This window comes from Diadema antillarum, unplaced genomic scaffold (genome assembly GCF_040938485.1).
Source record: "Diadema antillarum isolate AM-2024a unplaced genomic scaffold, OU_Dant_1.0 scf00000027, whole genome shotgun sequence".
Classification (NCBI taxonomy): Eukaryota; Metazoa; Echinodermata; class Echinoidea; order Diadematoida; family Diadematidae; genus Diadema; species Diadema antillarum.
This window is the reverse complement of record NW_027270916.1, coordinates 2,398,618-2,412,500: the sequence shown is the minus strand read 5'-3', so window position 1 is coordinate 2,412,500 and position 13,883 is coordinate 2,398,618. Positions and strand designations below refer to the sequence as shown.

General features: G+C 37.0%; 1 protein-coding gene across 1 annotated transcript in view; it reads right to left on the bottom strand.

The window, feature by feature from the left end:
- The window catches only part of LOC139735229 (kinesin-associated protein 3-like), a 22,960-nt gene extending 19,098 nt beyond the window's left edge, over nt 1–3,862 (bottom strand). Inside the window, exons 1-4 of the mRNA XM_071645984.1 lie at nt 3,732–3,862; nt 1,879–2,010; nt 1,234–1,385; nt 240–304 (exon numbers count right to left, since the gene is read on the bottom strand). Of these exons, the coding sequence (XP_071502085.1) occupies nt 240–304; nt 1,234–1,385; nt 1,879–2,010; nt 3,732–3,763 (381 nt within the window). The 5' untranslated portion in view covers nt 3,764–3,862. The remainder of the gene's footprint in view (nt 1–239; nt 305–1,233; nt 1,386–1,878; nt 2,011–3,731) is intronic.
- Between the last annotated feature and the right edge of the window lie 10,021 nt (nt 3,863–13,883).

Genomic DNA, 13,883 nt, shown 5'->3' with positions numbered 1-13,883 from the left:
TGATATTGAAAGGTGGTCTATTTGACCACACTTTGCAGTGGAAGCACTTATTGAAACCTCCACTCTATGGTACCTCCAGATGTAATAAGCAGACACATCTTTGGTTCCTCTGCCTAATGTAATCAGCATATCTTGCCCCATATTTATTACTCCTGTTTTGGCATCAGTCACTAATATTCTAGAAATTGATATGTTAATGAGATAGGATTAATACACAATAAAGCATGCCAAACTCTCACCTCTGTTCCTTCGTATGGTGGAGGGTCTTTCAGCTTGCCTGTCAGTTCGCCTTTCTTAGCACCAGCTGTGTTAATGAAAGATGACACAGATGGCAGGTAGAGAGAGATATCAGCGAGAGAGAACCTTTTTTGAATAGCAATTTATTCAGTTTGGACAATATATACAATGTCATTAGGAATATCATTTGTCATTGTATGAGGTGCTGTAGGAATAGAGAAGAAGGCACGATTGCCATCAACATCACGACCGGACACTGTACTCAGATTCAGATTGACTGTCATTGTGTGTGTCACATATTTTAATCCCTATAAGCATCTTAATCACATAAGCTACAATTATCTTGATCACCTGACAATCTTAATACATATGCACATCATATGATGCCTGTCTCTTGCATTATCTGCTTCAGTCTTATCCAACACAATCTGTTTTATTTATACCTTTCACTAAATCTCACTCCATGAGGTAACTCCCTCTTCAGTTTCCCTTCCACAATATGAAAATGCACATTTGAAAGGATAAAAGCACAAGTTCTACACAATTCAGTCACATACTACTGACTACGTCAGCATGATATAAGAACCATATCCTCAGGACTGTTACCCGTTTTTACCGACTACAAAAGGAGTACTGGTATATTATTTTGGAATAACAATTATAATAATACAGCACATTATTACAGTGCAGCTGCAAGACATGTATACTATACTGAGCTGCAATAGGAGACTGCAGTGTACTTGATGTCAATTAAATTTTATATACAAAAACAGTTAAAATTAGAATTAAAAAAACATTGATATACATTTATTGTCATTTCATTACAAAACATACAGACTGTACCATAGAAATAAAAGAAAGAGGAACCCCCTACAAACAACTGCATGTACCGCAGTGTGAGAATGCATCTATTCCATTAACATGGCGATCTGCATGTGTGAACAGTTGCCCCAATAACCTAAAAGGGGGAAAAAAAAAAAGTTTCACAGTACCAACCTTTTTGCGATGTTTCCTTCCTGTTCTGAAGGTAGTAGAGCAGCTGCTCCACCTCAGGAAGCTTGGAAGGGTGGATTAGTTTGCATTTCTCCACCACCTCCCTCGCCAGGGCTGCGATGTCTGTGGCCGAGTTCAGACTCCTCAATCGAATTCTAAATTCAAATATAAGACAGGAAGAAGAATACTGTCATGGTACCTGGTACTCAATCATCATAGAGGGGTGCATCACATAGCATCTAAATTCTTATAGTGACATTATCCCTTACTTCTCATGGCATATTGTGTAATCTAATTTTTCTTAATCTGCATTTTTTTTTGGGGGGGGGGGGGTCACAAAATTTATTCTTGTTACATTCCTCTCCATCAAACACTGTTTAAAGAGTACAAAATAATTTAGAAATTACTGAGTAGAAATGACATTGCAAATGACAACACTTGACTCATGATCTGAAGACAGGATGTTCTCGTATTTATTTATTTATTCTATTTATTTTTTTAGTCACAGCAGTTGGTCTTCACCAGATTATAGAATCATGTTAACAACATTGCCCCTAGAATTCCCCAGGGTTGACGGAATTCCCATCTTGGTGTTAAAAAAATGTATACAGGTTGAAATATCCAGTACTGTTTTGAAGGAATACTCACATTTTCTGGCACTCCTTCCTCTCCCCAAGCATGGGGTCCCCCATCTCCCCCAGGATGGTAGCCTCCAACTCATAGTTCACCACCAGGGCTTTCTCAGTTGGATGCACATCTATACTGCCTCCCTTTACCTTCCTGCATGTCAAACAGAAAAATGAATGAATGAAAGAATAAATAAATAAATAAATAAATAAATAAATACATACATACATACATACATATATACATACATACATATATACATACATACATACATACATAAATAAATAAATAAATAGATAAATAAATCAATCAATCAATCAATACACAAATACACAAATAAAAATAGTTAACATATGAATTACTAACATCACAGTTGTTCAGTCCTGTACAATATTCTCTTCCTGGTGAAGCAGTGGTTGCTTCACAGATAATATTCAAAACTTTGTAACTGGTGTGGATGTGAAAGAATGCAATGCATGCAAAAACCACAAAAGCAAAACTCAGATACTATCGTTTGGTACAGATATTCACACTGCAGCCTCGACTTATGTCATTAATAGTGCATCTAGTGAATTCAAAAAAAAATTTCGAAAAAAACTGGACTCCCATAGGGATAACACGTAAAATGGTCAAATTTAGCATGATTAAATGTAATCGATTTTTTCAGTGATGACGTCATCATTTTCTAAACTGTAAATATAACTTTGATAGACAATACTGTAAGCTACAACATACTGAAATCTGGGTGAAAATCAGTCAAGGATAAATGAAATACGTTCGAATATATGCAAATAGTTTGATGACTTCATCAAATTTTTTCATGTTTTTCATTACATAGGACCCTACTGGAATTTCATAACTTTAAAGCATTTTGTCAGTCTCAATGACCCATCAGATGACACCTACAACTCATCAGCTGATTGTACAGTAAAGAAAATAGGGGGTCACTGTTCATCCCGACGAGTTATATCAGATTTAAAATTGTTGGTGTTTTGGTCATATTTGCATGGTAGGCTTGTATCGCTATTGACACATTGACACAATTTCAACTTTGACGCGCCCATATATTATGACGTTGCATTTTAATACTCGGATTGACCTCAAACCTGGCAAACATGGGCTAAATGATATTACAAAGCGATTCCATGCAAAAGAATATGAATTTTGCCTTAAGTACGACCATATGCGCACGTATGACGGGCGTGCGTAGATGACTGAGCTGACTGACCAGATACTACTATACACTTAGACTTGAATCTGTGAGACTGTGACACGACTGTATGAAATTGCACGGACATTGACTAAGTACAAGACTTTTGAGATACAGTATCAGTGCACACAAAATATGGCAGAAAGAAAGAAGAAAAAAAGGATAAAAGAAAGAATTCGTACAATCACAATAGGTGATACGCCAGACGTCAGACTGGCGCATCACCTAATTAAGACTTTTTTTTTTGGGGGGGGGGGGTTCTTTTTTTAATCCGTTTGGTGTAACTGCATGCAGCTTTGCTTTATATAACTTGTAAGTGGCAGTGGCTACACTCACATTTATTAACAGCACTGATATAGAGCCAATGTTATAGCCTACAGCCACTGTCACTTAGCAGAACATGTTACACATCTAACCTACAGATGCTTGTAATTGAGGGTTGAGCTTGCTCATTAGCGAGTACGAGTACACGAGTCGAGTAGGCAATAGAGCCGCAGATCTACGAACGGGTGGATGAACAACTATTCCCCCAGAACTTTCGGGGCGGTATGATATCAGTGCCCGCTGCGCGCTGGCGCTGTCAAAGCGGCAGGGAATCGCCGACGTAAACGTGAAGTTCGATACAGTCCTATGTGTGTGTCTCTATTTTCCGACACTTTCTCACCTTTTCAAGTATCTCGCATCTTCGGCTTGCATGATTCTATCTTACAGAGTCCTTCAAAGCATCTGCATTAATACCAAGACATCCAACAATAATAATTGCGGGAGAATTCTTCTCATCTTCCACCCAAGGCTACGAAAAATCGGAATGTTCGCAATGCATTATGGTCAGAAAACAGCAGTCGCGAACCGGAAGTTTACTGTAGTTACGTCAAACCACGGATGGTCATTAGATCTGCTTCTGTCTGACAGAACTAGAACAGCGGGGCTCAGGGTATCTATCTAATCTCTAAAATCCAGGGCCTGCGTAACCGCGGGTCTCGGGTCCTTAGCTTTTAGCACCATACAAAGCAATACATAAGGTGTCACCACTTTGGACCCCCACCTTTTTTTTTTTTTACCCCGGAAGTGCGTACACCGTGAAGTAGTGGCACTATAGAAATAGATAGAAACCTTGAAGTGTGAGCGCGGGGTACAGGTCAGTTTTGAAGGTTGTCTGAAGTGCTCCCCCCACCCCCCCCCCCCCCCGCACTTTGGAAAACGTGGCGCCGCCCATGAAATCAACGGTCAATTCCTTAGAAAAGGGTCGCGGAACCGGAGGAGGGGGAGGGGGGGCTTTGGCCTCAACATACACACTCACACACACACACACACACACACACGTACACTCAAAAATCGGGAAAGGATGAAAACAAATCTCAACGGGGTGACCTTGACATTGATCCGCCCCCACACACATACGGTAGTACAGCGAATTGTAAGAAAGGAATTTTGTCATGCTGTGTCAAATTATGAATGCGACTAGATTCCTTCTTTTAGCCAGCAAAACTAGAAAACTATAGGTGACCGAGTGAGAAACGATATGTGTGACTTTATTCTTTATATCTCCTGTGCGGTGTGACCTTGCTTAATAATAATAATAATAATAATAATAATAATAATAATAATAATAATAATAATAATAATAATAATAATGATAATAATAATAATAATAATGATAACAATAATAACAACAATAATAACAATAACTGGGGGTGTTTCATCAACGTTTCTCAGCCCTGACAACTTGAATCACCATCATGACCAGAGCATCTCAGCCAATCAAAACCAAGGAATTTGCTGAAAACTGACAAACGTTGATGAAACACCCCCCCCCCCTCCCCCGATTTGCACCTGCTTTGACATTTCACCTGTAAACGTGATCGTCGATCATAATCATTCATGATTTTTACGGGGGACATGTTCGTGGCTACACGTCATAATGTATCATGTGGATGGAAATATCAATGAGCAAGAAAATCTATTAGGCCTATACCAGTAGGGGCCAATGTCCCTCTCGACCCAGGTGTAATAAATAAGGCAGTAACCGCCATATTTAATGCTGGGGTGATATTATTGGCAGGGCCCTCCAGTATAAAGAGCAATGGCAACACTTAGGAGGCTATGATCATTATTACTATTATTTCTATTTTCATTATTAGTAGTAGTAGTATTGTTGTATACTAGTATTGTGCATGTTTCATCCCATAAATAGGTCACCCGGGCCCGTTTCATAAAACTTGTCATCAGTGACAACTGCCACATTTCTATGACAAATTTGCTCTCAGCCAATCTGATGCAAGGATTTCAGTAGCTCGTCACATCTATGACAACTTGTCACTGATGACAAGTTTTATGAAACGGGCCCCATGTCCCTCACGACCCAGCTGCATTCAACTACCTGACAATACTGCGCTGGGAAATATCAGGACCAACATTGTGATACTGGCCAGCTAGAGGGCCCGCTGTGTATGGTGGGAAGAGGGAATGAATGAATAAATAGATAGATAAACAGATTTATAAATAAATGAAGAAATAAACAAATAAATTAATAGATCAGCTAGTTAGTTTATTGATTATAGTAATCAATTCTATTGATTAATTATAATTCATACAAAATCAAAAGGAAACGCATAAATATACATAGATAAACAATACTATCTTATATCATTCTAGTAATATTGTAATAAATCTATATAATGCGTATAGACCCCACTTGTCTATCTGCATACATTTTGGAAACAATTCGCCATAATTCTGCTCACTTACCACTTACACAGGACCACAATCAACGCACGATATCATTCAAGACCAAAGTGCAAGCTTATAAAACGCACCGTTTAGATCATCACTATAAGTCAACTATACATCGTGCTGTCACAGGGCTTAATAATCATGACCAACCTTGTTATCTGTAACATTATCTGTAACATTAAAGGGACATTCCAGACGATTTTCATAATTTCACATCATATAGTACATAAATCGACAACTCCATGTATAGATTTGTGGAATTTATTGTGGTTCTTGAGCAGATAAACAATACTTTGAAAAACCTTAAACAAATTACACTGAACAAGGATGATGACATAGGAGGTTCACATATTTCAATGTAGCAGTGTAATTCCATTACATTAATACTGCTTGCTTGCGAGTTCACCTGTGTATAATCTACGCATGCCTTCTTCTTTTGTTCTGCTTCCTTAAGCCCCAACTCATGCATTCTTATGGTGACTATGCCATATATTGTCATCATCCTTGTTCATAGCAATTTGTTCTAAATTTTGAAAATATTCTTATTCTTCATCCCAATTATCACAAATTCTGAAACACTGTCCTCAGTATAACTAATTCATAGTTGTTCAAAAGTAAAAATCTAAAAATCATTCGGAGGTCTCCTTTAAGTGATTTCTATTTCACAATAAACGGGCGTATAGGACCATAACTATGTGAAGTAAGAATGGTAATATGAACTGCATATACAGTAAAGTGGGATCATGATTCTTGTGTGAAGCACAACAGATACTTAGTCTAGGTAAAGGTTCGGGGCAAAATACGATTTTCATGTGTATGAAAAGTATATAGGCCTATACAAATAAAGAGAAATTCTCGTTCTTTTTTTTCAACTGCTCTCATAATATAATTCAACTTGTAACATCACGAACGTGACAAATGAAAATATGTTCAAAGCCTCATTCTAGAGAATACAGGCACATTGATTTAAGCATAACTTTAAGCATTCAAAACTTTCGAACGATTTTTTTCTCTCGAATTTTCCTTAAACCTATACCTTGTTCTGTATACCATGTAGCTCCATGTGCATGTTCGCTGATGTCACAATGATGGGGGGGGGGGGGGACAGAACAGACTATTGGCGTGGTAAATAAGGATTCCCCAGCTGGTTTCAAACGAATAAGCGGACATCAGCTGTTCATTTTTAGCATTTCCTTTCCCATACGTTGTATCAATTTCTGAGCTAGAGCAATTCGACTGTCCCTCAGTCCACCGGGAAGCCTTCGTTTCTCATGCTTTTAACCTCAGGCGGATCAAGGCATGTAATATTTAGGCTTAAGCAGCTTTGAACTATATCACATCATGAAGTGGAAGCTTTGAAATTTACTCTTTTTCTTGTGTAATTTGTAGTTTGTTCGGTTTTTTTTTTTACTTATCGAATAGTCCTGAAACATATTCAATAAAAGGAAGAGTTTTATATAGAATATGGCTGGTTACCATCATTCTGCTGCAACTATCTTTTCTGCTAGATTTCGATGAGATTCAAGGCAGGTGATAGGAATGCAAATAAAATAGAAAAAAGAGAATATCAAAATTTCAACAACAAAAAATCAAGGGGAAACGTCCCCCCCCCCCCCCCCCCCCCCCCATCGCCGCCAGTGGTGCTCGGTCTCCACCCACATCAACGACGCGACAGATGGGTTAATGTAATCAATCAGAGATGATTATAATATAGATCGAGAAACCATGAGCAACATTGATGTTTAGTATAGTGTGTGTGTGTGTGTGTGTGTGTGTGTGTGTGTGTGTGTGTGTGTCCACAGGTCATACTATTTCTCTGTGGGAGGAACGTCACAAAATGACCTTATCTGCAGGGCTGTCGTTGGCTACAGACATGAAATAAATACACTCGCCCTTGAAGCCGCCCCATGAGATGGTATGTATGTAAGGAGCCAACCTCTTTAAGCGCTGATGCCCCCAAGAGGCCACCATCTTGCTTTTGTGTGGGTGTGTGGTGTGTGTGTATGTACGCGCGCACGCATGTGTGAGAGAAAAAGAGGGAAAGAGAGAGATAGCAAAAGAGAGAGAGAGGGGGGGGGGGGGGGGCTGGCTTGGCTCACAGGCGCCACGCCTGGTTAGCCTTCCAAAACATCAGATGGTAAAAAGGCAGTCTGAACTGTCCTTTCTGATGCTCACACCATCTCATAGAAGAAATTAAAACAAAGAGCGCACGAGAGATGCCTTGTTCATGCACAGATTGTTTACTACCACAAAAAACAAAGATTTCTCAGAAGAAGATGATGATGATGAGACACAATGGCTGAGAAATTGATTAAGAATGAGAAGTTCTGATGAAGTATTTAAAAATAACCTCACGAAATAATATTGTTTAATTTGACCTACATCAAAGATTATTGATTTCATACCATTATCTTTATGATTATGATAATATTCTTTATCTGTTTCAATTTGTCTTTTTCTTTCGTGCAGGTAATCCATATTTTGTACAAAATACGCTTTGAGCATTACTAGATGGATTTGGCACCTTACAAATTCCCATACATCATTGCTATTATTATGATAGTGAGGGAGGTAGAGAGAGTTGGAAGTTAGTAAACACTGTATATGACTGATGTGAAACACGATGGCGAATCAAATAAATTACCGGCACATGAACTGGAAACGGATGCAATTATGAATGTAACAGTATCACTAACACACTCTAGAAAGGGAATACTTGGTGGAAGTTTTTTTTTTCTGATGAGTTTAAGACAGGTGATGATATTTAATGGCCGTTGTAAACAGATCAATTAATGCTAGATCTTAATGGCAGGGTGTAAATGGCATCTGTTTTTCAAGGCGACAAACACAACGATGCTACATGCAGAAAGTACCCCCCCAAAAAAAAAAAAAAAAAAATGGGCAGGAATCTTAGACTATCAACATGGTTTCTCCCACGAACAGAGATCGGGGCATGAATTATTCAAGTATCGCTTGAAGAACGCGAGTCGATTATTGGGGGCCACCATAGAGGGTTTTATCGACAGTATGGCTGCAGTTCAATCGTGTCAATCGTTCGCTTAAAGGGAATGTACTGCTCTTTGCATTTTTTTTTGGGGGGGGGGATTATTAATTGAAAGTCAACTGCATTATCCCACCAGGTCATTTTAACGTGTCTGTGACTTATGAAGCACGCATTTACAGTCCTTGTATAGTATTTTATTCTTATGTTTCCTCTCTAAAATTCACATCGCCTGAAGCAACATTTTGCATTAGGGTTATGCTCTTAGTGCTCAACATGCTCAAATCTGTCACTGATCTGTGTACTTCATATAAAAGATAGACCTAACGTTTAGCAGTCATATGTGTCTGTTCCTTAATAGTAAAAAGCCCTGCATGAATAAGTATGTCGATTGATTTGATATACTGCACAGTTGAGTGTAAATACATATCCGTAGATGTGCACACGCAGGGCCTAGAATGCATGATATGCACACGTAGAGTTTATGGTGAATTTTGTCTCTTTTTTTCTTTGCGAATGCTGTGTCAGACACACACAATAAAGTCTATGGGTTAAGGAACAGTAATCATCGTCAACATTCATTCAGTTTCTTATAAGCCTCTGTCTTTATCATTCGAGTAATCTTGATATTGGCTGTACAGAGTGAAAGCCGACAGTATATCCACAACCCTCCTTTCGAGATATTTACCTGTAATTATCATCATCGTACGGCGACCCACACATCATCAAATCGTATCTAGGCAAACCAATACTAATCAATAGTAACCGGTCAAGCAATAGATATGAAAATGTGATCAAAAATCTCGATAGCTCTGTATTTGATACGTATTTATTTCTGCTATTTCATGACAAACGTAATATACAAACACATCTTTCTTTTGAACAAATCATAGGATTTTTGAAGAAGGATTAATTAACTTGATGAATAAAAATTGACAATTATTTGATACGAACTACACAGTATACATTGATAATAAAGAAATATAATTTAAAGGTACAGTCTAAGGGGAGCAACTGCAGAAAAAAGGCTGTATCCTCTAAGCTTTAGTTATCACAGCAGTTCAGGTAAAGCACTTAACTTATTCAAATTGTTGAATAAGAACCAAAAAAGGAAGAGACGGTGATGTAGGTATATAAACTGGTTGGTTTGTTACTCTGCAGTTAACGAGAACATTTTCAGGAAACGTACTTATTATAACCCGGTCTTGAACACTGCAGTGACCATACATATTGTAATTCATATCCACCGACCTTGTCAAGAATGAATAATCATCCTGATATAGGTAAGAAACTAAATGAGAGTTACAATGAATGTATATATATTAAAAGAAACAGAACTCAACAAAACAACACTGCATTCTTTGGATCACTATAGGTGTTTATCAAAGATCGATATGCGACCATGTGTGATTTCACGATTACTGCACACACACAAAAAAAAATGAGCAGGTTTAGCAATCACGATATCATCCCGCTGCTCTTTATCCATATCTGAATAGTTTATGTGCCTATAAATTATGATATATCAGGTTAGAAGATTTCCATATCGCAACACTAAAAAAAAAAAAAACATTTAAAAAAAATCAACAGCATTTACTTTAATCTTAAGCAGGTATTCATTATATCAGAGTAAAGCAATACACTAAATTGATGATACGAATGAATGCAAATTATTTAGAGGAGCAATGAACACTTTTATGCATGTATGAGTCAGTTGACAATGAATCTATACCTATAAATCTCCTTATTATATCTGTCTATATATATCTATATCTATAGCTGTATCCATGCGTATTTGTGTGTGTGCTTGTGTATGTATATATGTGTTCATTTGTGTGTATGTGTGTGTGTTTGTATTCTAATAACCTTCACAGCATCATATTTTAGAAAGTGAAACTTGTTGATTATTGAATAGCGTTGTCATGGTTGTTATTCCATGTTGCGCAGACATACACTATAATCTTGACATTGCGTTGTCATTGAAATCGCTCTCAAATTTTTAATCAATTAATTTCAGTAATCACCAGGTTAGGTCATTATCATGCTTTGGCTTCTATCCATGACTGACTTTGATTAATTAGTACCGTCAATTCCGATTGATATCCTGTACACCGGACGAGCTGTGACTATAGAGCATTGTAGTCTTTCGCCTATAGACGTTGCGGTGAACATTCACACTGATGCATTGCTTTTGCTTCTCTGCGCCCGCTGATAATGGGTGATGGTGAGCAGGTGGGCTTTAGGCCCAAAACCACTATTTCGGCACAATTGGACAATCGCAAAACGCGAAAATTAAAGTTTTTAGAATAGGTTTCATGTTTATACCAATCCATGACACAAATATTCAAGTTTGTAGTTGAAAAATATGAACACACAATCTTGCTTTATTTTTGTAGTGTGATAATTTCTTTCATAGGGCGTAGATTTCATTATGTAACATACGTTACCAATGTCATTCTATTTCAAATGCTTTAAGATTGGTGACTACAGTCTATGATTGAGATAATTATGCGTCAGATGTGAAGTATACCATCGGCTGCCATGTTTGTAAATGCTGCCTGCAGATGGGAAAGATGGCAAATGACCTGTATGCTATACTGAACACAGCATGTCCTATTGTGTTAAACCTTATTTCATGTAATGTTCATTTGTTTTCTCGATAATTTGATGTCAGACTTTCTTCAGAAAATATTTTCAACATTTATTAGTCCAAAATTGCCAGCCAATTCTTGAGTATCATCGATGAAACATGTGAATCTATGTGCGCAAAAATATATTCGTCAGATTCCACGTAACGTATGTTTCACGTTAATGTAACGTAAGTTACAAAGATAATACTACTACATGTGCAACTGATTTTGGTACTTTTTCTTTTTGGTTTTGGTATATATTCTTACATTAATTTCTCGTCGACTCTAAGTGAACGTATATTATAACAAGATGTCGCAATATCATGGTGATACAATTCTCAAAAATTACAATTGAAATAGTTGTAAAACTGCAAGACTTTATAACATGTCCGCGTATAAACTCTGGAGTAGAACATTAATCCGTTACTGTTGATATTTTGAAGACAATTGGCTTCATACTTATGAATTTATGGCATTGAAATGATAAGAGTTGGGAACATGATTCCACGTGCCTTCACGGACGAAAATATTGTCATGATGTACGTGTAATATAAAACGAGTGGTGGGTAACGTAGGTTTCACTTCAATTTTATCATAATGGAAGTTTTCGTATGCTTGACGTCTTGTAACGTGTTATCTTCATATTGATGTCTTGTAACTATTGTTATCTTCAGCTGTCACTTCATGCTGTTGAAAGATATGTTTCGAATCCATAACTTTACAGACTCCATAACTTTGCTGTCGCAACAGTTATTCTATGCAGGAACAGTTTGAAAATAGCAGTTGCAATACAATAGTATTCACAAAATTTTTAACACTTGGTATGAAACAAGAAACGGCAGAAACGAGATGGTTACTCTATTAAAGTGCTTCATAATGAACAATAACGCCGTATTGCTTGTATTTGAAATTTCTGAACTCGGTAAACAAGAGATAGGGACAGAAGGAATCAAGAAATGTTCTTTGTTAATTAATTAAATGACCACTTTACTAAGTTGACTATGGCAAATGAGGTCGATGAAATAACGTCAAAATACATAGTTGCATTAGCACAATACTGGGTAGGATGAATGAAATTGTCATTAGTGAAATGATGTACTCGATTGTCCTTGTTATGTATGCATAAGACAGTATAATCCACAAGGATAACAAGAATAACAAGTCTTGCATTAATAATTCTTGCCGTATCTGGAAATTGTCTCCTGCATGGAAAAATGTTTTTGAATCTTTCAAAAGAAAAGTGAAAGGACAAGTTGCTATACATGCACGACAAAGGTACTGATAATGATTACAGGCAGGCCCGTAAGTAGGATTTTCATGGGGGTGGGGATGGGGTCAGAGTTAGAAAAAGTCGACTACTTCCAGTTTTAATCATCTGACAGGGAGAAAAATAAAAGCTCCCGTGCCATTTTTTCTTTTGTTTCATTTCTTTTACCGGGTTTCATCGACTGACAAGCAAGAAAAAAAAAGAAGGAATAGAAAATTGAATAAATACAAAGAAAGGATTCAGCTTAATTCTATGCTGCCAGTACAAGCCCAATTTCATGTTTGTTTGTTTGTTTTTTTGTTTATTTCAAACTGGGGAGGAGGATTCTGCGATTCATTTTTTCTTTTTATTTCCTTTTGTTTATATTTTGACTGCTGGCAAAGGGGCGGGGGACCTCGAACCCCCTCCCATATATAGTTACCCTGGTAGGGTAAATAAAAAAAAAAAGATGCGTGACTTTGCTTCTTCTTTTTTGTCAACCACGCGACGGGTACATGGTTTTTTTCTTGAATCTTTGCTTAGAGATATGATTTTTCGCCAATCTGATTGCAGCTTATACGTTCCCTATATATGGGGTTTTAATCTCAGCACTGCTCTTCCCCATTGCAACTGCATTAACTTCAACGAGAAGGAAGAACAAAAAATGTTGATGTCTTAAACATATATCTTACTGAAACATACATCACTATATATAATTATTATTAGCATTATTATCATCATGTAGGCCTGATCTATGATGGTATACTCAGTAAGAGTTGAAATTGCATTTCTTTAATGCACATGTATTTTTGTTACCTTTTCTTCATTCAAAGTGTGTTTTTCTTCACTTTGAGATCATCAACGATATAACGACACAAATTTGAGTTAATTTTCTCCGTTAAAAATAGTCAGGTAGTAGTAAGTCACCATATTGATTTATGATAACCGAAGATAGATATAATTGAAAAGACTTATTTCCCTATGGAATTCCTTCAACTATAGTTCCAGAACAATTAAATGTTATTTTATCCACGCACATTCTCTAAAATACCCTTTTTCAATGACATGAATTGATGAAACTTACGTTACCAAAACTAGAAACTTACGTTACTATATTAATGCAGGGACCTGATCCAATAGTTTTGAAGTAGAGATCTGCGTAATCCCTAAGTTTATTAGCTATTCATTGAATTTTCTTAAAACAAT